At 42.1% G+C, this 23,017-nt stretch overlaps 2 protein-coding genes across 2 annotated transcripts in view; one reads left to right on the top strand and one right to left on the bottom strand.

The window, feature by feature from the left end:
* iqgap2 (IQ motif containing GTPase activating protein 2) overlaps window positions 1-22,908 on the top strand; it is a 34,552-nt gene extending 11,644 nt beyond the window's left edge. Inside the window, 35 exon segments of the mRNA XM_056418069.1 lie at window positions 704-780; window positions 2,661-2,728; window positions 3,431-3,544; window positions 3,646-3,824; window positions 5,132-5,219; window positions 5,554-5,717; window positions 6,169-6,256; window positions 6,844-7,007; window positions 7,111-7,271; window positions 7,532-7,656; window positions 7,858-8,021; window positions 11,685-11,775; window positions 12,694-12,861; window positions 13,009-13,151; window positions 13,351-13,521; window positions 13,712-13,795; window positions 14,032-14,103; window positions 14,198-14,267; window positions 14,700-14,908; window positions 15,058-15,210; window positions 15,321-15,484; window positions 15,635-15,859; window positions 16,164-16,304; window positions 17,433-17,517; window positions 17,698-17,930; window positions 18,083-18,215; window positions 18,570-18,672; window positions 18,788-18,929; window positions 19,700-19,734; window positions 19,737-19,786; window positions 20,241-20,453; window positions 20,547-20,707; window positions 21,009-21,152; window positions 21,607-21,715; window positions 22,289-22,908. Coding sequence (XP_056274044.1) covers window positions 704-780; window positions 2,661-2,728; window positions 3,431-3,544; window positions 3,646-3,824; window positions 5,132-5,219; window positions 5,554-5,717; window positions 6,169-6,256; window positions 6,844-7,007; window positions 7,111-7,271; window positions 7,532-7,656; window positions 7,858-8,021; window positions 11,685-11,775; window positions 12,694-12,861; window positions 13,009-13,151; window positions 13,351-13,521; window positions 13,712-13,795; window positions 14,032-14,103; window positions 14,198-14,267; window positions 14,700-14,908; window positions 15,058-15,210; window positions 15,321-15,484; window positions 15,635-15,859; window positions 16,164-16,304; window positions 17,433-17,517; window positions 17,698-17,930; window positions 18,083-18,215; window positions 18,570-18,672; window positions 18,788-18,929; window positions 19,700-19,734; window positions 19,737-19,786; window positions 20,241-20,453; window positions 20,547-20,707; window positions 21,009-21,152; window positions 21,607-21,715; window positions 22,289-22,402 — 4,605 coding nt within the window. The 3' untranslated portion in view covers window positions 22,403-22,908.
* On the bottom strand, window positions 8,028-10,793 carry f2rl2 (coagulation factor II (thrombin) receptor-like 2). The gene is made up of 2 exons (XM_056418071.1): window positions 10,112-10,793; window positions 8,028-9,791 (listed from the first exon to the last, which is right to left on the bottom strand). Exons 1-2 carry the CDS (start codon window positions 10,173-10,175, stop codon window positions 8,743-8,745), a joined length of 1,113 nt encoding a protein of 370 aa, XP_056274046.1. The 5' UTR covers window positions 10,176-10,793; the 3' UTR covers window positions 8,028-8,742.
* Window positions 22,909-23,017: the final 109 nt, after the last annotated feature.

Raw genomic sequence — 23,017 nt, 5'->3', positions numbered from 1 at the left:
TTGAGACATTAGTTATCATCACACTGATGACTAATGCCTCTGATTACCTTCGCATTGAAAATGCGGAAGGTTATGTTTTGATCGCCATTTATTTATTTATTTATTTGTATGCGTGTTACTCGCATAACACAAAAAGTATTAAACCGAATCGCATGAAATTTGGTGGGATGATTGGTTATTATCCGGGGACCATTTGATTAGATTTTGGGATCAATCGGGTCAAAGGTCAAGGTCATGAAAAGGTCAAAATCTTCTTTTTACCATAGCACGGTCAATTTTTATCCAATTGGCATGCAACTAATGCCAACATGTTCATAATTCAATGCCCAATATTGTGATATGCGAATGTATGCGCTCTACCGAGTGCCCAATCTAGTCATTCATGTTTTTGAGTAAAATCATCATGCGATAAACATTTTAGCATTAACATCTATACAATACAATGCAGCCCACGCCACCTCTGTGACGCTCCTAACCCTCAGGCTGAAATGATGATCATTAGAAATGATGCTGAACTTATTGAGAAGGATTTGCTTCGCAAAGTTAGCATTTATTGCAGTGAAATTGCCTGGAATTAAATTATATTTTACAGGTGGTTTAACTTCTTATGCATCTCCAGGTTACAATGTGAAGGCAACATTGTTGTAGATAGTGTGTCCCTGATAAAGGAGTTACTAATATATCTGGTGGTGTCTCCTTTCAGATATTCTATCCTGAAACTACAGACGTTTACGATCGCAAAAACATGCCCAAGGTGGTTTACTGCATTCACGCACTGAGGTAAGAATACAATAATTCATAAAAACAGTGATTGCAACAGCGAAGATTTAGCAAGCATGGCATATGTCTGTATATCTTCTTTAATCCGCTGATACTCTGTCACTAACAGGTGGTTCACGCTCTAATTTGTATTTATTTACTTTAAGTCTTATTGTCATACACTTTGGTTTGAGAAGTTATTTTAGTTTCTACTCTGTAGTTTATTAAAGTTACAGAAGTGAAGGACAGCTCGTATGTAGGAGGACAAATGACTGAGACTGCTTAGACTATTCGTATTAGTCTGTAGGGTTCAGGCTTGACCTCTTTGTGTTCCCATGAGGGTCAATCTCTAATGTATGTATATGAACAAGAACCGAAACACTACTTGGTGAGTGTAATAAAACAGGAAATGGAAAATGTTATTTCTACTCGGGTTAGGCAGAGACGGTTCTTGTCGAACACAAACCTTTTTTTAGGATTTGTTGTAAGTAGGTCAAGGCTGCATGGCAGATGTTGCTGCATTATTGCACATTTGCATGCTTTCAGTCCCTAAACTGTCCAATTAGCTATTCAATTACTCTGAATAGTTGTTAAGTTATTTGATTTTGTTTTGACCACGTTCGATGAGTATAACTATACGCTGAAAACTGCTTCTAGTACGTCTATACCGCATTTAATCTGAGGCTTTCTGGTAAAGTGAACGGGGTGTTTCAGTGCTCAACTCTTTACTTGTATTCTCAATACAAAAGGGCAATTATTTATCATGGTTTCGTGTCTGTGAAAAATGTTGTAATGCTGTGACAAAAAAAAAAGTTGAATGGACTTTCTGTGGCTGGAGAATAACGACTTCAGGCCCTCGTCTTTTTTATTGAGATGACTTTGAATGAACTGAGGGGTCAATTTTATCTATCTGACCCATCCAGTCAGCCAGACACCGATTGAGGGAGTGGTTATGTCAGCTGCTAGGATTGTTTTCTCTGTTGTGGTGTTGCGGTCAGGTCCTGAGAGAATTGGTTTCCTTCCCTCCTTATGCACACACGTGCTTTTCCTTCCTGCAAGTCCAGCTTCGGTCCCACGAGGACCCGCTGAATACTCTGCTGCTTCCCTGGGTACAAACACATGGAGGCAAAGCAGCGGATGCTGCTGTACATTCAGTGTGGTGGAAAATTTTAAGAACACAATGTAATGGGGGGGGGGGGGGAAACGCATAGTTTTAAAACGGGAAGAAGGGGTAGAGTAGTTTGTTGTCTAAAATGAGGAGGAAATCGTGGAAATAAACGAGGCGGATCCAAAGTCTGGAGATGGCTAGTTGCTCCAAGCCAGTCAGCTGATTGTCAGGAACTCCTGTGACTTGTAATCGACAACCTTCAATAATCCCAGTCAGCTGTTTCTGTGTTTGTATCTTAGACTGAATCGGCGCCCTATTTGTTAAAACATCACCTTTTTGATCAAGCAGAGTTCAGATGGTTGTCTGAAGCCCCCTGTCTCCCCAGGACAGGACATGTTCATGTTCAGACGCTGAGCTAAAGGCCGAATAAGCAGCTACTACAACTGTTCTGTTCAGGGCTGTGCTGAAGCCAGACCTGCCCTTATTATCTATAATTCATACCCACTTATCAAGTACTCGCGGGAAGATTAAAGTTGTATGAAGTTTCCAGCCACCTGCCTGTTGAGCTCCATGCTCATTGGCGGCCTGAGCCGGCTGGTTGCTGTCAGAAAGAGCGTTTTGTCATGCGAGCCAACACTACCGCCCTGTGGTGTCCGTGTGACAGGCTGACAGTCAAGGCCAGCAGGAGCAACAAGCGTGAAGGAAACGCGTCCAGAACTTGTCAGACTGTGTTTATCTCTGTGCCTCTCTCTTATTTATATAAATATAATCTAAATCTTATCGTTTATTCCAGCTTGTACCTTTACAAACTGGGCATTGCACCACAGATCCAGGACCTGCTGGGAAAAGTGGCCTTCACAGGTAACACAAGTGGAAATTGGCTTCTCCTGAAACTGAGCAACATAACTCAGAAATGATATGGAATACAATGCACCTCTTTAAATGATGAATGAAATAACAGTTATCAATTGCTTTATTAATTGCTTTTGAAATGAAGGATAGCTGTTTGCTTAGGGCTTTTTGAAATACTGTTGCGTATTCATTTAACGAGAATCCTCTGTGTGGGGAGGTCATTCCATTTACTCGTCGTGTTGGGATTTAATCGAAAAACACAAAATACTGGTATCATGTTCTCTCAAGCATGCACCATTTCATAATGATTTCTATAAACAGCTGGTCTGTAATTTAGATCCGTTTCTATTATCCAACATTTCGGATCAACATATCCCCTGCAGCCATTCAATGACACTGAATAAGACCCACAAACACACGAGCAAGCGCCAGCACTCTTGACATTGTATTGTCATTTTATTTCAATTTGATCTAACTTTCATTGAAGTTGGTGAAAAAAAAACATGTTATTGAAGATTTACATAGTGAGCCGTTCTGAGCAGGTCATAGTTATCCAGAGAATCTACATTAAGAATGAAAGTGTTTTGAGATTTTATGATGATGCCGAAGCAGAGGGAATGACATGAATTAAATGATATAATATATGTCTATTTCAGGGTTGCTTTATAACGCCACAATAACCCCTGCTATCGGTGTATATCTGTGTTCTAGAGGAAGAGATCAGTAACATGAGGAGTGAGCTGGAGAAGTATGGCATTCAAATGCCAGCTTTCAGTAAGATTGGAGGAATCTTGGCTAATGAGCTCTCGGTGGACGAAGCTGCCCGTAAGTCCTCTGACGTTCCAACTAAATCTCTGAATCATGTTGTGTTGTTACCTCATGTCTTTTTGGCCACCACTGAAATGTTCACGCGCTGTTGTCCTTAGTGCACGCCGCTGTGATCGCTATCAACGAGGCGGTTGACCGAGGTCAGACGTCCGTGACGATGGGAGCGTTGAATAATCCGAACGCAATGCTGAGGAATACCCAGGAAGCTCTGGCCCAAGACTACCAAGACACACTGAGCCAGACCAAGGCCCGTAAGCGGGATCAGTCCTCGGGAAGGGTGAGAAGCCAGAGACCTCTTGTGTCGCAGCGTCATCATTTGTAATTGCCTACTTTCCTTCTTCAGGAGGGTTGATTACACTTCCCCCGTCTGTGTTTACTTTCCCTCTTGCTCACCGACTCCTATTGCTCTCTATTCATTTTTTTCAGACTGCTCAGATATTCAGTTACACTACCGTTCAAAAGTTTGGGGTCACTTAGAAATGTCTTTATTTTTCAAAGAAAAGCACTGTTTTTTTCAATAAAGATAACATTAATCAAAAATACACTCTATACATTGTTAATGTGGTAAATGACTATTCTCGGTGGAAACGTTTGGTTTCTAATGAAATATCTCCAGAGGTGTATAGAGGCCCATTTCCATCAACTATCACTCCAGTGTTCGAATGGTACATTGTGTTTGCTAATCGCCTTAGAAGACTAATATCTGATTAGAAAACCCTTGTGCAATTATGTTAGCACAGCTGAAAACAGTTATGCTGGTGATATAAGCTATACAACTGGCCTTCCTTTGAGCTTGAAGTTTGAAGAACAAAATTAATACTTCAAATATTAATCATTATTTCTAACCTTGTCAATGTCTTGACTATATTTTCTATTCAATTTTCAATTCATTTGATAAATAAAAGTGAGTTTTCATGGAAGACACGAAATTGTCTGGATGACTCCAAACTTTTGAACGGTAGTGTACATGAATGCCATTTAAACGACAGTAGCATGACATTACATTGCCATCACCGCTGAAGCTCCTGTCTGCATCGTCACGTCTGTATTTAACCCGTAACAGGGTTTCAAACTGTGTCGCGATGCATTCAGGTTGACCACAAACTGTTGTTTGTGTTGAGCCTTCTTGTCTCAGTCGGAAAATAGTGTCGCTGAACCAAAACTACAAAATCGAAGAATATTAAACATTGAGAGCAACATTTAGGAAGGCAAATAATTTAAACCGTTGCTCTGACCCTATTTTTCGGACTGCAGAGTCTAGCCAGTGCTGACGACTATAACGACTGAAGAGATAACTACACTGAGCTGCCTGCACTCACTCACTCCATCGGCCTTGCCAGCACATTCCAGTGGCTGCAGCGTCAGCTCCACTTCACCAAACACAAACCCTCCCGACATCTCGCCTCCCATTCTCTTAATGAATACTGTACAAACGGGAGCCATCCATTTTCAATGGATTTTTTGCAAAAATTCAACTTCATCAGTATGAATGGGGGGAAAAAAATGAATGCGACGATAGAAAACTGAAATGCTATGTGAAATGTATCTCGTATATATTCTTATCTACATGTCCCCCTCAATCAGCGCTCATCGATTGCCACTGAAGAACGAGATGTTTATGAGGAGCTGCTGACTCACCAGGAGATCCAGGGCCGCATTGACTTTGTCAACAGTAAGGAGCTCCCTCCCTCCCTCCCTCCCTCCCTCCCTCCCTCCCTCCCTCCCTCCCTCCCTCCCTCCCTCCCTCCCTCCCTCCGTGTGTGTGTGTGTGTGTGTGTGTGTGTGTGTGTGTGTGTGTGTGTGTGTGTGTGTGTGTGTGTGTGTGTGTGTGTGTGTGTGTGTGTGTGTGTGTGTGTGTGTGTGTGTGTGTGTGTGTGTGTGTACTCTGACCTGAATATACAGTGAATCTGCAGTTAATATTCAAAAAATTCAATCAAAATTGGTTTGTTTCAGTAAAAGACAAAAATGATCCTTAGTTAAATCTGTCTTGTTTCCCATGTCTCTAGTCCAGGCGGCAGTAAGGCAAGTGAACCAAGCGGTGTCGACCCAGGATGAGACGGTTCTGTTGGCCGCGCTGAGGCTCGAGGCTCTGGGCCTGCTCGGCGTTCAGGAGTCAAACTGTCGCTGGTACCTGGAACATTTTACCACCTGCTGCCAACATAAATCCAAGGTATACTGACTGAGTGGCAGCTTGTTTGTTAATTTGTGTCTGTGTGCGTCGGGGTTACTATTTACGATGTTGGAGCACGGTGTTTAAAGAGGAACAGATCATTCACATTGGCAGTGTTTTCTTTTTTTTCCGTTTTGTATTTGTCTGACAAAGCCGACCGGCTTCCCGTGTCTACATCCTTCTGTGAGCACGCAGCCCTTCATTGGCCGAACACATGTAGTGTAGACACCGATAAAAGACTGTAGCTGTTGTGCTGCGTGCACGACTCAGTGAGTGAAGACATTGTGCTGTTATTAAGAAAAAGCTCATCCACAACATAAGTCAGCCGCCATAACTTAATCTGGAATGGACGCCACCAGACACGTTGCCCTCCTCGCGCCTGCTTCAAAACATGCCGAATAACCTTGTGATCTCGCCGGTGTCTTTCGTGAACCGTAACCTTTGTTTGCAGGACGGAGGGAGGACTGTGATGGTGGACAAAGAGGAGATTCAGAGAGCCGTCGGCTCTTGCAATGACTTTGCTGAGGCCGAGAAACGAAGTAATCCACTTTTGTTGCTAACCGTAGATGTTTATTAACACAAGTACTGGTCGGTTGAGGAGCTCATAGTTACTCATCAGCAAGCTTATCAAAGCACACGTGTCAAGTCTATGTCCCATTGCACACATATGACATCCAGGCGCGTATGGGTTTGATAACTGTTTATCCTGAAAGCACAGAAACGCATCACACTCAGCAACTTCACCGCAGGCTGTTGGTCTGTAACTAGCTAATTACGAGCGTAGCGTTTTCCCTCGCTTTCTTCCTGAAGGACCCCTGAGCTGACCTCAGTGCCTGTCTGAGCTTTACTCATCCTAGCCATTATTAACCCTTCACACAAATGCAGATACACGCATACCAGAAGAATAAATGAAACGATTAACAATCAATAAAAATAACAAATACATGAAAATATTGGGGGGGGGGGGGGTCAATGTCCAGTTTGTGATGTTGTGTCCAGTGTTAGTGAGGGCCCCACACACAGTTCAGCTCATGATAAACCTTTAGAATTAGGAACTGTAAAGCAAGGACGTCTCGCCTCGAGTGACCTGCCAGACGTGACCATCTGTGATCCTCTTCTTGACCAGAACTCGAGGCGGTTTCCGTGATCAATACAGCCATTCGTCTTGGCGACGCAGTGGAGACGGCGGAGGAGCTGATGAACCCGGAGGCACAACTGCCTCTCGCCTACCAAAGTGCGGCCAACCTCTATCAGACTGAGCTGTTTAGTTTACAGCTGCAAGGGGGACGGGTGAGGCGTCATGTTTGTAATCGTACATATAGCTTAGGTCAGTGCGGTGCGTGTACTGTAGTTAAATGCCACTTCATGCTTGAAACTTTTTGTGTTTTATTAGTCTGGCTTGAGCCACGAGGAGCTGAGTGTCGCTGTGGAAATGCTGTCGGCTGTCGCGGTGCTGAACGAGGTGCTGGACACCAAAGACCCCCAGGCTGTGATCGAGCAGCTGGTCGACTCTCCTCTGGGCTTCACCAACATGGAGCAAGACAACCTCAACAGGTCTGAGTCGTTCTGTCACGTTAGATCTGTAATCGCCCCGCCTTCAGGTTCATCGATGTTGGTAGCGATCAACTGTTTTGTTGTTCCTGTAACTGTGGCACTCACTGAAGTTAAATGACGCCGATGCAGGATGGTTTTAGTAGAATACAACTATTTTGTCTTCCGGTTGCACATTACTGCACTCCGAGTAGGTCTCTCTTCACACGAGGATGGGCTGACGTGTGAGACTTGTTGAACTTCTTCATGGCCCTCTCCCTCAGGTATGCCGACACGCTTATCGAACTGCGAGGCGAGGCTCTCGCTAAAGGACAAGAGTTTCTCACCTGGAACGATGTTCAAAAAAGCATCGACGGTGTCAACGTGCAAGTCCACGAGGAGCATGAACGTAAGAGAGTAGCGTTGTTCCCCGCTTATGTTTTAAGTGGTGTAGTTTGTGGACATTCAATGACTTGCAAAGCAGCAGTTTCAAACTTAGAAATGATTTTATTTTGTCTGTGATCCCACAATGAGAATTCTTTTAAAGACACAATAAATGAAACGCATTGACTGATCAAATATCACACGGTTTCTTGTCTTGTACTTCTAGGCATCATGGCTTTAGCGGAGATCAACGAGGCACTAAACTCGGGGGAATATCAACAGACGCTTGCAGCTCTGCTCCTCCCGACAGCCAAGTTGACGGGGGTGAACCCGGCCACAGCCAAACACTACCATGATGTCCTGCAATATACCAAGCAGCGCCTCTGCCAGGTATCTTGACCATTCTTTGGTTAATGCATATAGCATTCATTGAAAAAGAAGGTGTTGTTCCTCCTCCTGTATCCTCAAAGTGAAACATATTTTTTAAAAAAGCCTTTATGGCTGATAAACCGGAGCTGCACAGCACCCTTTCATCCCTGACATGGCTCCAATTTTCATCTCTGCATCATTATGCATGTGAATAGCTAAATGTTGATCTTTTAACATGGCAAAGAGAAAAGATTATTGTTGCCAGTTGTGTGTCATCAAGCACCCAATTTGACATGTTGCTGGGTTGACACAATAGGCCTGTATTGGATTCACAGTGGAAATGTTCCCTTCCTGATCCTAATATTCCTGAAACAGAGATTACAGTATCGCGCTGTTGAATTCAGGGTCTTGACTCGAGCATCTTGGTTCCTGGGTTGTTAACTCTAATCTGTCCTTCTGGTCACATTACATCTATTGTTCTGTCCATCCTGGAGAGGGATCCTCCTCTGTTCTCTCCTGAAGGTTTCTTCCCTTTTTTTCCCCCTGAAGGGTTATTTGGGAGTTTTTCCTGATCCGATGTGAGGTTTTGGGACAGGGATGTCTATGTGTACAGATTGTAAAGCACTCCGAGACAAATTAGTAATTTGTGAAATTGGGCTATACAAATAAACTGAATTGAATTGAATTGCCCTTCCCTGCTGGTTCCCAACAATGGTCTCGCAAGGAGAAGCTTTTTCTGTGCTCACGGAGGCCTCTGAGGAATCCCGCGGAGGGAGATGAACTGTAGTTCCGAGGCTCCCGTCTTGGAAATGAGCATACACAGGAAGGGATCCAGACAACTGTGGAAGCAGCAGAGACACACCGCCACTCTGTAGTATCCGTACAGCGTGTCGTCCCCGCTGGTAGACAGGCGGACGTAGTGGGCGATATGCAGGACGCCGCCAGGCAAGAAACACACCACGAAGATGACGAAAACTAGAGTGCTGACCCTGATGAACGGCTTCCAGTCGCAACGAGATTGCCCGAGGTGGTACACCACGGCCACGTGGGCGTAGATGCAAATCAGAAAGGGCACGATGAAACCGAGACAAACGAGCATCAGCCTGTACGGTACCAGCAAGGAGTGTGACTTTTCCTCGAGGGGAAGTACATCGTGGCAGGTGGTTACCCCCAGCTGGACGACGTGGTAGCTCTGCCTGACCAGGAGCTCGGGCACAATCGCAGCGCCGAACAGGAACCACACCACCAAGCACGTCCACACCGCCATGGTGGTCTTAGCCAGCCGCCTGTACAGAAACGGCCGCACCACAGCCAGGTAGCGCTTCAGACTGATGCACGCGATGGTTTGTGCCGAACTGTAAACGTTACCGTAGAACAAGGCCGTGATGAGCCGGCAGGAGATTTCCCCAAATATCCAGTTGTTCCCGTTGAAGTGGTAGTGAACACGCAGCGCCAGGGACAGCAGCAGCAGCAGGTCGGACAGGGCCAGGTTCAGGTACAGGACCAACGTGGACGAGGGCTTCGCTCTGAGTCTGAGGAAGGTCAGAATGTAGGCGTTGGAGGGGATGCCCACCAGCATGGCCAGGATGTATGATGACGGAATGACCCGGGTGCTGAGGACCCCTCTGGTGAAGCCCATCACGGGGTCCTCCAAGCTCACGTCCAGCCGAGGGTGTGTGCTGGGATGGAGGGCCGGCAGCTGGTTGGTGTGGTTAAGTTTGTACGTCGTCCCCTTGAAGGTTTTTGGTATCGCAACAGATGGAATAATAAGTCGGGTCCGGGTTCTATTTCCTATGAATGGATAGAAAATCAATGTAATGGCTTTGGAGGAACTCGACTAAAAATACAGTACATTTAAAACTACAGTCAAACATTGTTAGTCATGTTGTCTGTTGTCAAATGTTACTTTGAAGACTTTAGTTATATATATCTGTTTTTGCAAAGACAATTTTGGAAGTATTTTAATTGTATTAACAACTGTACTAAAATAGTTAAACTTCTGTTTTGTTGCATTTGATTTGGGAATTGAGCTCTTAACCAGTTGAATGTAGTTTAAATATCTAAAATGTATATTCTTTTGGTGAACTCTTAAAGTGTGTTAATAGACTTACCGTCATGCTGACTGGTTCGCACGGCCATTAAACAAATGAGAAGTCCTGGCACAAGGTTGGCCATTCCTCTGGCGTCTGTATCCCAGAGAGGTGACGCTTTCTCGTCTTCACCGCGCTCGCTGTTGCTTCTTTCCAGTAAATGTAGGAGTTCTCCACCGGTGAAATTTGCTGTTTTGCATCTCTTCGGCGCAACGGTAGATCTGATAATGGTGTGTTCTGGAGCCTGGCTTCCTGCTCGCGTACTGTATGTGGGGCGCTCGTCCGTTTGTCCGCCGCAGTGAGCACATTTCCTGTCCAGCCTTTGAAACTGAATTCCCTTCTGCCCGGGACAGTGACTGCCCACTGACTCGCTCGGGTGTGAAGACGGTCCTTAATAGTTTCAACAGCTGAGATCCAGAAAGAAATCTCACTGATTACTGTTACAATAAGTATTTTATTGTGGTTTCGGCCATTAAAGGGTTTTGGTATTGATTTTGAGGGCGACTGCAGTGATGGTCATCCTGGTTATAGTTGAGGAATCACTACTGTAGTAGATGTTGTAGATGGATAGATAGTTATATACTTTATTAATCCCCAAGGGGAAATTTGTCGTGACAGTAGCAGCACCAATAAAAATAAAAAAACGAACAAGAATAAAAAACAAAACACAAAATATAAGAAACAGGGATGAAAGATATAGAAGTATACAAAGTAAAATACAAAACAAAATATATATGTACATATACAACACACACATACACAACACACAACACCAATGACGAATCAAATCAAATACAAACATATTAAATATAGACAGTGTGCAAAAAGCAAAGTGTGTATATGTGCAGAGCAAATGAAATGAAATGTGTATGTGTGTAGTGCAAACAAATGAAATGTGTGAAGTAGGCTTTGGCATGAACACGCATGCTATTTATCGAACATTATTATGTTTATACAGCAATTATACCATTTTATTTTCCTGTTCTCATGTTTTGGGCTCATGACGCAAGCAGATTGATGTCTGTGTGTATTTATTTAATTTTTTTACATTACTGCGATTGACCTTGCAACGCTCTCATAATACATGATGAGTTGGCTGGTAAATAATTGGTTGGATGCTGATATATATACAAAAAAGCTGCTTTGAGTCTGCTGTGCTTTCATGGGGACTTCCTTCCTGTTCGCCCTGTTGTCAGGGTTACACCCTAGGCCCCAGGAGCTCTCTAAAATTAGCCTGAGAAGAAGTACAAGAGCCAGGCTGAATAAACATTCTTTCATCACAACAAGATGTGAGATTGCCAGGGTCTGTAAATCTGGGCCGAGAACATATTTGTGGTGTAACTATTGTCAACAATCAAAATGTTTCCCTTTTCCTTGGATCTTACCTCCTAACTTGATGAATTTGCATAACGCACTACTCACTCTACTTTCTTACCTTGGATATTATATGTTTTGACTAAAATAGTTTTAAAACGATTGTAATTTGATATCACGTTAGTATTGTGCGCCTGTGCATGAACAATGTGAGTCCGAGGTGTCGTTTTGTCTCCTCTGAAACGAACAGAGATGCCCTTGTGTATTCCCCCGGTTGTAGACTTCTGGAGATGAGTCTGCAGTGCTGTGGTTGGACCAAATCCAAGACGCCATACACACAGCCAACCAGGATGAAGAGGAGGCTCTCGCATGTATGTCTCCAGAGTTTGTTTTCACTCATCCAAACCGTATCTGGACCACTCAAACGGCTTCATTTAGGTCCTGGTGATTTGTTTCACATCGAGTATAGATTGCGACAGTCCAGAGGACGTGCATCCTTTGGTCGTTATTGCCATGAATCGTGGCATCGTCGTTCGTGAGGCGTTGCTGATGTGTCGGCACCAGTATCAGGATTGTTTTTGCTATGATACTGAGACAGACGTCAAACCTGTGGTTCATGTATGGATGTTTGACATTGAAATGATGACACATCATTTGATGTTGATATTATAGCTCAATGACTATGTTCTTCTGGATTTCACATTAATTACTTTCGCATTGAAAATGCGGAAGGTTATGTTTTGATCGCCGTGTATTTGTATGCGTGCGTGTTATTCGCATAAGTCAAAAAGTATTAAACCGAATCGCATGAAATTTGGTGGGATGATTGGTTATTATCCGGGGACCATTTGATTAGATTTTGGGATCGATCGGGTCAACGTCATGAAAAGGTCAAAATCTTCTTTTTACCATAGCACGGTCAATTTTTATCCAATTGGCATGCAACTAATGCCAACATATTCATAATTCAATGCCCAATCTTGTGATATGCGAAGGTATGCGCTCTACCGAGTGCCCGTTCTAGTTCTTTATAAAATGGTAACACTGACGGCTTTTCATAACAAAAGGAATAGATACAATAACGGTTGAACTAAACTATATCCTCCTGTTTGGTTACATAGGTATTGTAATATAGATGACCTGTGTGGGCACAATACTGTCACTGTATGTTTTTGCTTATTATGGATTATCCCTTACTCACTTACCGAATCTTCCTTGGCGCTGACTGTGTTGTTTTCCCATTTAACCTAACGACTGCGTCTGTGGATTCATCTCATTTCCGTTGTTAGTGGCTGAAGCGATCGCTGGCATTAACAGGGCAGCGGCCAGCGAGGACGCTCAGGATACACTGCAGGCGTTGCAAGTTCCCAGTGCAGGACTGAGAGCGGTGCTCCCCGAATGTGCCGACGCATACCAGGCTGAACTGGCACAGAGACAAGCGAGCGGGGCCGCTAACGGTAACCTACTGCACAAGAACCACGAGAAAGGAATGTTCTTTGTTCTTTAAAATAATGCCTGCGCAGTGAGAAGTCACCTGATTTTCAGATTTGTGTGTCGATACAACATTCACTGGATCTAAAGGGAAACTCTCTGCTTCCCCTCAGGTAGCACCGATGGTGTGTGGGTGAAACATTGCATTGAGGACAGATATGATTACTACTATAACCTGGAGACTGGACAGGGCATCTGGGAGGAGCCTGAAGGATATGAACACAATGGGGGCCAGCTCGGCAAAGAGGAAATCCAGGTACCCCCTGCTGTTCTGCATGGTTTCACGACTCTGTTATGTAATGTTGTGTTAACATACTTGCGTTCCAATAATGGGATTGCCTTCCTTCTCGGTTTAACAATGGATTCAGTCATCATTCATTTGTTTGATAACATTCACTCTTTTTTCTTTTCTTTTTTTCTGAAAATCTTCAAAACATGACATTTTTCTTTTTTAGGGTGTTGTCGGCTGTTTGACGGCCGAATACAACAGGCGACAGTTATGGATGGCCAATGAATCCTTGGTGATCCAGCTGCAGGCGAGGGTCAGAGGTCACCTGGTCAGGAAAAAGCATGCCCAGAGAATGGAGTATCTACGCCAGCAAGAACCGCATGTCGTCAAATTGCAGGTCGTGTACAGCTACTTTAATGATCCCTGATGCAGCTCCGAGCTAAGATACAATTTAATTAAAGCAGCGATGCGTCAAAGACAACACAACCCAAGTTCAATAATCCATGCTGTGTTGTCGCTGATGTTAAACACCCAACTTGCATTCACTTCACTACGTTTTTAGTAATGTGTTTTTCTTTTTTTTGCAGGCCTGCTGGAAAGGTTACAAACAAAGGAACATTTACAAAGACAGGATACATTTGTTTCAGAAAAATGTTGCTTCGATTGTCAAGGTGATATATTTTGTTCATTTTTATAAAATAATCAATTAAAAAGTATTCTTATTGAGTGACTCCACAACTCTAAAGATGTGCACCCATTTCTCATAAGTGAGAGCTTTATCACCAATATGTGGAAATTGTCAGCCACAAACTAATTAACCATTATAGCGGGATGAAATGAATTGGCATGTACTATTAATAACATAGCTACAGTATTAAATACCTGATATATCCACGGATGTTTTTAGATCCAGTCTGTGGCAAAAATGTGGAAAGCCAAGCGTACATACAACCAGAGGCTACAGTTCTTTAAAGATCATGTAAGTAAATCCATAAATCCACATCTTGTGAGACCTTCTTTGGATTCAGGGTCGAATGTTCCATGTTTTGTGAAACTCATTGTTCTGTGTTTAGGAAAAAGAAATTGTGAAAATCCAGGCTTTTCTCAAGGCCAACAAAGCAAGAGATGACTATAGAACCCTAAGTAAGTCAACAACGCATGTTACACTTCTGCAGCTGAGCTTTATTGGGATGAGATCAATATGTGACTTTTTCTGGGATTTTGTAAATACGACAACATTGGTTTAAATTAATCTTTTGCTAGTTTAAAAGAATGCTGTTCAAGTAGGCGTCACTATTTTCTTCTTGGCTCTTCTGACCGTTATCTCTCCTAGTTTATTGATCATGCTTTTATTCCTTTGCTTTTCTTTTTTTCTAATGTTCCTCTGGTAGATTCAGAAGCTTCACTTATAAACACAATTACTATTCCTTAAGTATAGTAACGGTATCTTTAAGAATGCATATTGATATTGGGATATTTTGCCAATAATATTTTTATATTTGGTTTCGTCTGTATTGCCCAGAAGATTAAATCTTTACATGATGTGTGTGTGTGTTCCTAAATGTCACATCTTAGCTGGGGCCACGGATCCTCCTCTGTCTGTGGTGCGCAAGTTTGTCCACTTGTTGGAGCAGAGCGCCTTGGACCTCCAGGAAGAGCAGGAAGTGACTCGACTTCGGGAAGAAGTGGTCACCAATATTCGCTCCAATCAGCAGATGGAGAAGGACTTGAACCTGATGGACATAAAGATTGGTCTTCTGGTGAAGAACAGGATCACTCTGCAGGTCAGCTCCCTTTGCTTTCATGTGTACAGGGAAAGGATAGGTATACTGTGATAGTTTAGTTTTGGTTGACATGTTGTACAGCTTCTTCAAAGGTATCTTTTTTCAGTCCCGTTCTGCTGCTTACCTCATTTTGTGTTTCCCTTTAAAAGGATGTTGTGTCCCATAATAAGAAAATGAAGAACAAGAAAAATAAAGAGAGTAAAGAGGACTTGACTACAGGAGACCGACTGGGTATCAAGGGTCTAAGTAAAGGCAAAAGAAGGAAACTGGAGGCCTACCAACATCTCTTTTACCTGCTGCAGGTAAAACAAAAAATATGCCTCAACTACAATGTCCATCTAGCTTTAAAAGTGTATTCAAAGTGTATGTATAAGATATTCATACGTACACATTTCCTTTCCTTCCCATTTAGACCAATCCACACTACCTGGCCAAACTGATCTTCCAGATGCCCCAAAACAAATCCACTAAGTTTATGGACACTGTGGTCTTCACCTTGTACAACTACGCCTCTAACCAGAGAGAGGAATACCTGCTCCTCAAACTCTTCAAGACGGCTCTGGAAGAGGAGATCAAGTGAGAACTGCAGCTGATCTCAAATCCCTATAATCGTATTATTCATACATAAAGGATACAATCCTTGGAACGGTTTAGAATTTGCAAAATGCACAAGTTTTGTTTGTTGTTCGGCGGACAGCGCTGTACCATCCTCTCCATGTTTCTCAGTTCTAAGGTGGACCAGATCCAGGAAATTGTGACTGGGAACCCAACAGTCATCAAGATGGTAGTGAGCTTTAACAGAGGTGCGCGTGGCCACAACACCCTCAGGCAACTCCTGGCTCCAGTGGTCAAAGAAATTATTGAGGACAAGAGTTTAGGCATCAACACCAACCCAGTGGAAGTGTACAAGGCCTGGGTCAACCAGCTGGAGACGGCTACTGGAGAGGCCAGGTAGGTGGAAATACAGACGGAGAAAATAGTGTAGTCTGTTTTGTCGACGAGGTTATTTAGCATGTCGCGTCCCGTTATCTAGAAGTCTCGTACACATTGAATCACTGCTCGTGCTTTCCATAGCATTTAATTGAGAGGTTTTTGTGTAATTTCTTATCTCTAATGTCATTAAACACACGGTAGCAAATTAATCGGTGTAAAAAGTTTCAGGTATGCTTTAGATATTATTTTACCGTAATCTACACAACATTCCCACCATGAAGACGATGAGCCTTACACATGTCTGCTGTTTGTCTTCTTGCAGCAAGCTGCCTTATGAAGTGACTCCAGAGCAGGCCATGTCGCATGAGGAGGTGCGCAGCAGGCTGGAGGCCTCCAGTCTGGCGCTGCGGTCTGCCACAGATAAGGTCTTGAACTCCATCGTGTCCTCTCTGGATAATATCCCGTAAGTTTTAGGAGCTGCTGCTGCGCTGTCCTGGTCATTTGTCGCAATGTCCTTTTATCCTCTGTGACAGTACTGCTTGTCAATACTGAGTATATTAGTCAGTAGGATTTAGTTCATCTTTAAAAGGCTTTTTTAAAACCACATACGGAATAATAAATAAGATGTGTTATTGACGCCAGTCATTTTAAATGCTCTAACAAAGTTATCCGAGACTTTTCTTTCTGTTGACAAGGTTGCGTAACATAACGTGTTACAGTATGATGCAATATAACATGATGCAATTCAATTGACCTGTGTACGAATTACAAACTTAAATATGTTTTGAGACTGTAAGAGGTGTTCATTCAACTCTTCAGGCCATCATTTGTCGTTGTGCATTGTATTTAAAGTCGCCCCTGGTATTGTTCCCACCCGAAGTATTCTGCCTCAGTGTCGTTTCAACACGTCATGGTGCATGCTTTCAGAGTGCAGTTGGATTCTTAAATCGTATGGCAAGTTTAGGTGGTGAAAGAAGTGGAAAGGATACTGAAAATAGTTCTTTGTCATGGAACGACAAAGAACTATTTCCAGTATCCTTTCCACAAATCTATTTTCATCCTGCTGTTGAGTCTTTTTCTCTCCTATTTTGAGACGGTATTTTTCAACAATACAATGAGGGCAATGGGATTTAAAATAGAGCTCGACACGTTGTGATCATATGTTTTGCAGTGTCATTTGCCAACTCTGGTTGTTACGGTTTCAGCTGCATGTTGAGACACGGTCATTACTAGATAACTATTGCTTTGGAGCAAACGGTCATCTGGTTAGTTGCTCAAACACAAAAACACAACTCTGCTTTGTGCTTCATCAGCCACACCCAAGTACCACGGGTTATATTTGTTTTTATTGGGACATTATTGCATTATTTCTTTAATTGAAGAAATCACAAATCAGAAGCTGAGCTATATCCCACTAGATGGTGCTAATGCTTTACATATGAGCATACACAAATAGAGAAACTAAAAGCCACTTGCAGTAATTAATACAATATTCCTGTCAGGAGCTTTTAAAAATATAATTTCTCCAATAGTATGTGAATGCATGATGCTTTGTGTTTGGTCCCATCAATGCTTTTTCTTTTGCATGTAGTTATGGCATGAGATACATTGCAAAGGTTCTGAAGAAAAGCCTCCATGCAAAGTTTCCGGATGCGTCCGAGGATGAGCTGATGAAGGTAGAAGCCTGTGTGCATATACATTTGGATGTGTACATGTATATTTGTTTTTTTAATTTCCAGCACAGTTTGGATTCTGCTCACATGGCCCTCTCTGAAGGCCTTGTTACAGTGAGCGTGTGGAGGTAAGTGCAACTCTATCCAGCAACAGGTGTTCATCGTGTCCTCTCCTCATGGCAGATTGTAGGAAACCTGCTTTACTACCGCTACATGAACCCCGCCATCGTGGCCCCGGACGGCTTCGACATCATCGACATGTCGGCCGGAGGGCAGCTCCACGTGGACCAACGCCGTAACCTGGGATCCGTGGCGAAGATGCTGCAGCATGCTGCTGCCAATAAGCTGTTTGAGGGCGAGAATGCACATATGACGCCAATGAACAACTACATCTCTCAGACATATGAGAAGTTTAGGTACGAAAGGAGAGATTCATGTATTTTTATTCTGAAGAAACAGATTTGTCTGTCCTCGGGTTGTTGTTTTTTAAAAATTCAGTAATGCTGGTCATTATCGGTCAGGATTTCAGACCTATAACTACTAACTACTGCCATTTGTTCTCTTTCAGGCTATTTTTCCAGTCGGCATGTGATGTCCCTGAACCTGAAGAGAAGTTTAATATTGATGAATACTCCGACATGGTGACTTTAAGCAAGCCCATCATCTACATCTCAATAGATGAGATCATCAATACCCACTCGGTAAGCCCAAATCTAATGGCTAACATTCTTTAGACCAGATATGAACTTACCTCCGGACTTCATTCCAGACTTCATTGAAAACACGCAGTGTTATAAAGTGCTTACATGCACTGGCTTATGATTCATCCTAATTTTAAAAAGATGTATTCTGTCAGTCAATGTCACATTTGTACAGTTTTATTTCTGGTTGTTTGAATCTCAGCATTTATTCCACCTCTCTCATAAATGTATTCTGTTGTTTCTCCACACGTTTACCAAGGTTCATTCATTGAGTAATCATATTGTTCTGTTATAAGTTACACAGTTAATGTTTCATTTAGACTAACAGGACTAATCACATCTGTGTTTGTTCAGCTGCTTTTGGAACATCTGGAGGCCATCTCCCCCGACCACAACGACCTGCTGCATGAGCTGCTGCAGGACCTGGGAGATGTCCCTGATGTCGAGACGTTGCTCGGTACTGGGGTTAGGGTCAGGGTCGGGGTCATCGACTTATATAGATTGTTTTTATTGTTTACTTTCAATCGCACGTCGTCTTTGGCGTATTTACGTTGTGTGCCGTTCTATTTCAGGTGAAGGAGCGTTGGACCCAAATGACCTGAACAGAGAGAGCGCTCTGAGCCAGTTGGCCAAGACCGAGATCTCTCTCACCCTAACGAGCAAGTTGGAGCTCCTGGAAGGAGACGACAAGGACGTGAAGTCTCTCATGACAAAGTACGTTTGTTGCGAGAGGACGCCGAGACAAAATGTTCTGACTATCTCGAAGCATCGAGTGCCATTTTCCAGATTTGTATTTATATTTGAAACCATTACCCTCACACACAGTACCCAGCAGTCATCAATGCATGGTTTGCACTGTGCTCAGCCCTTCTTGAAGCTGTTTGTTTCTGGTGTGGCTTTCACTCAGTCGCGTGTCTTTGTTGTCTTTCCTGCTCTTCTATCATTTCCTGTCAAAGAAGGAAGAGGTTTGGTGGTCAGCGTTATCTCGCCTATGAACATGTATCCGTCTGGATACACCGAGTCGAGAGCGTCTTCCTCTTTGGCGTCACGGTTTATGAGGAACGACGGTTCAATTCTGCCGTGAAATCGACTGAACTGTGAGGCGTCACGTTACGTGTCTGGATACAAACGACACTTTTCCAACAGGTTTTTTTACATCAAGTCGGTGAAATATAATTTGTTCTGCCATCAGATGAGAACGGATTCATATATTACATTACATGTCATTTAGCTGACGCTTTTATCCAAAGCGACTTACAATCCTGTTGCAATCATACACCGTAGACACAGCTAGAGTCTTGCTCAAGGACACATCGACTAGGTCGGGGATTGAACCTCCAACCCCCTGATTGAAAGACGGACCTGCTACCCACTGACCCACAGTCTCCTCAACATATAGTGTTGTGTTAAGGTGACATTACGCATAAATTAAATAAAACAACCCCGTCCAGCTCATCATGTTTTTCATATTCTGTGTGTATCAGGACAAAGAAGCTTATCGTGGATGTGGTTCGGATTCAAACGGAGTGACCTTACCTGCAATTCTTGAGACCCCAGCTACTGCCTCACAGGTGATCATGGCTTCCATCATGTGTTTTTTTTGTCACCCATACCCAACAGCCATTTCTTGTGAAATGAATATATTTGTTTGTATTTTAATTTTTTATTATTTTTTATTCAGTCAATCAAATCAAATACAATACAATATTATCCTATATAATATACAAAAGAGAAAGACTGAAAAGGTATAGGTAGAAGCAAAAAATGCTTATAAATTCCTATCCTTAATTGAAATCAAAATAAATCAGAAAATTAATATAAAATAAAGAAGAAAATAAAACGAAAACAATAAACAAAATAAAAAACAAAATATATTTATATATACTACCACATACATCTTCCATATTAATACGTTTTTAATTACATTTATAACTCAAGAATCGTTTTATAAATACTTCCCTTGAAAACCAAAAAGGAGTTCACCATATGCGTTGATGCACTTCTTATACGACTTTTCTCCTGAAGGAGTCGGAGCATACGAAGATTGTCGCTCGCCGGGCGGTCCAGGACGCTCTGACACCAGAAGGTCTGAAGAGCAGCCCGGCAGTACTGGAGGACAACCAACTGCCGCTGGAGCAGAAGAAGAGGAAGATCCTGAGGAACCTGCGTAGCCTGGAGCAGGCGGGCTTCCTCACCGTCAGTAACAACTACCAGGACCTTGTCAACGACATATCTAAGGTACGTAAGGAGCTCTCCGTTCACAGAGGACGATGCACGTCTCGATGGATTGTTGGGCCTGTTCAGCTCCTGATGTTGGTGGTGCGTTGACAGGACATCCGCTACCAGAGGCGCTACAGACAGAGAAGGAAGGCCGAGCTCGTGAAGCTCCAGCAGACGCTGACGGCCCTCAACTCCAAAACGGCCTTCTACCAGGACCAGGTGAACTATTACGACACGTACATCAAGACCTGCCTGGACAACCTGAACCGGAAGTGAGTTGGATCTTTGACTTTGCTTTTTATTTTTTGGTTTTACTGGGTTTATTTAATAAGGGACAGTGCACATTAATAAAAACATTTCAGTAAATGTGCCAGAGTTAGCCAAGATGCTATTTTTCATCTGTAGTCCCAATGATGCTGATGTTATGAACAAAGCTATTTTTAACCTTTTATCGATGAAAAGTCTTTCACAATTCTTCTTCTCACTGCATAAATAATAATCCTGCTTTCTTTTATTTTTGTTGTGTGGATAGTTTAATGCGAATTCTATTTTAATACTGTTTTCTTGGTCCAGGAACTCCCGGAGATCAATAAAACTGGACACCAAAGGAGAAAATAAGGGCAGTAAGAAGTGGAAGCCACCGTCTCTGAAGTACACTGCAGCAAGGCTGCATGAGAAAGGAGTCATCCTGGAAATAGAAGGACTTCAGACTAACCAGTGAGTCGAGCTGTCCACCATCCAAAAATAAATAAAATCTATGAAATGTTTTTGATACCAAAACATAGGATGTACCTCGTCACATTTGTTATTGGAGGTATTGTTAAGTAAGATAACATCTTTCTTTAGGCCTCATCAGTTATTATCAAACCATTGCCATGCTAGTTATTGTTCTTCTGACCTGAAATGTTAAACTGAATATCAAAATATATATAAATATGTAAAACATAAATGTAAATTTCTTTTTTCATTATTTACTACAAACGGATTGATTTAAATCCATCCAATCAAATTTAAACTTCATTTGTGTTTTATGAACCGTTCCTTCAAGTACTACTATACATTTTGTATTACTGCAATAATAGGGCGAACACAATGTTCAATAATTATTATGGTTTTATGCTGCGTCACTTTGTCGTTATTAATCTGCTCTTTCATCTTTCTCTTCTTTCAGGTTCAAAAATGTCATGTTTGACATTTGTCCCAGTGAGGAAGTCGGGGATTTTGAGGTGAAGGCAACGTTTATGGGAGTTGAAATGGAAAAGGTCCAGCTTCATTTCCAGGTAAACATTTCCCAACTGAAAGCAGCTCGCGAGTCACCATTAAACCTTGATGACGGAGGGTTACATGATGAAAGCAGGAAATATCACAGAAATAAAGAAAACAATTTCCAAAAAAGACCAAAGTAATTGAGACATTAGTTCTCACTCATTCCCTGCATGTCTATTTGTATCGAGTACGAACAAATATTAGACGGTTCTGAACAAAGGTGTGTGTGGATTAGACCACGCTGTCAAGCCAGGTCCACTAAGGGTTTAAAAGATGTTTTCAGTAAATGTTTTGCAAAGGACGGTATTTTGTTTTTGTTTTCTTTGTTGTTTTTTCTTTATTTTATATTAATTTTCTGATTTATTTGATATTAATTTAGGATAGGAATATATAAGCATGTTTTGCTTCTACCTATACCTTGTCTGTCTTTCTGTTTTGTATATTATATAGAATAATCTTGTATTGTATTTGATTTGATTGACTGAATAAAATAAAATACACAAATATTTCATCTTGCACCATGAAAATATGCAAAAACTAAAATATAAAGCTTGTTCTAATTGCATCCGTTTGTATGTTGTGTCCAGGACCTCCTTCAGCTGCAGTATGAAGGCGTGTCGGTCATGAAGATGTTTGACAAAGCCAAAGTCAATGTCAATTTACTCATCTTCCTCCTAAACCAAAAATTCTATGGAAAATGAGAAGGTGAAGAACAAGAGGGAGAACGCAGCAGGAAAGGAAGTGGAACGTGTTTGTGCCTTCTGACGATACAGTTTGTTAAATAACATTTAATTTAGTCGGAAAACACCAGATGGTGCAGGACAGTGTTTTATTTTATTATAATTTCATGGATCACACCTAAATTAAATGTTCAACTAAATGTATCCACTTTGTATTTTTCCATGCGGTAATTGTAAATGTGTATTTTTTTAAGAATGAAATTGTAACAATATTCATGTTTTGTATGTAAACGCTAGGAAACTCACTAAGTGTGAACTTGTACGTTAAAACAACTTTCGACTAGTTCAGTGATGAAGCTCGGGAGCAACTTCCCAAAACTGTAGTTCACCAGTGCCTTTTAATTATGAAAACATGTTTCAAATAATTAAACACCTGAACATCTTAAAAGCTACAACTGATGTATTATCAGTATATAAGTGATTTAATATGTTTGCGCAATGTGCATAATAAATTACACATGTCTACATTTATGTGTTTTTTTGTTTTTCAGCCATATTATCAGTATTATATATTTAAAAACTATTTTCTCAGTTGTAACATCTGCCAGCCTTCCACTTTGAAGACGCATGTTTTGG

This window comes from Pseudoliparis swirei, chromosome 7, assembly GCF_029220125.1.
Source record: "Pseudoliparis swirei isolate HS2019 ecotype Mariana Trench chromosome 7, NWPU_hadal_v1, whole genome shotgun sequence".
Classification (NCBI taxonomy): domain Eukaryota; kingdom Metazoa; phylum Chordata; class Actinopteri; order Perciformes; family Liparidae; genus Pseudoliparis; species Pseudoliparis swirei.
The sequence above is the reverse complement of the archived record's forward strand: the minus strand, read 5'-3'. Positions and strand labels throughout refer to the sequence as shown.

Excerpts from the sequence above, each read along its gene's own strand:
- f2rl2 (XM_056418071.1), bottom strand. The coding sequence starts at position 10,175 with ATGGCCAACCTTGTGCCAGGACTTCTCATTTGTTTAATGGCCGTGCGA. Across the intron at positions 9,792-10,111 it reads GCGAACCAGTCAGCATGACG|GAAATAGAACCCGGACCCGA; the intron begins GTAAGTCTATTA and ends ATCCATTCATAG.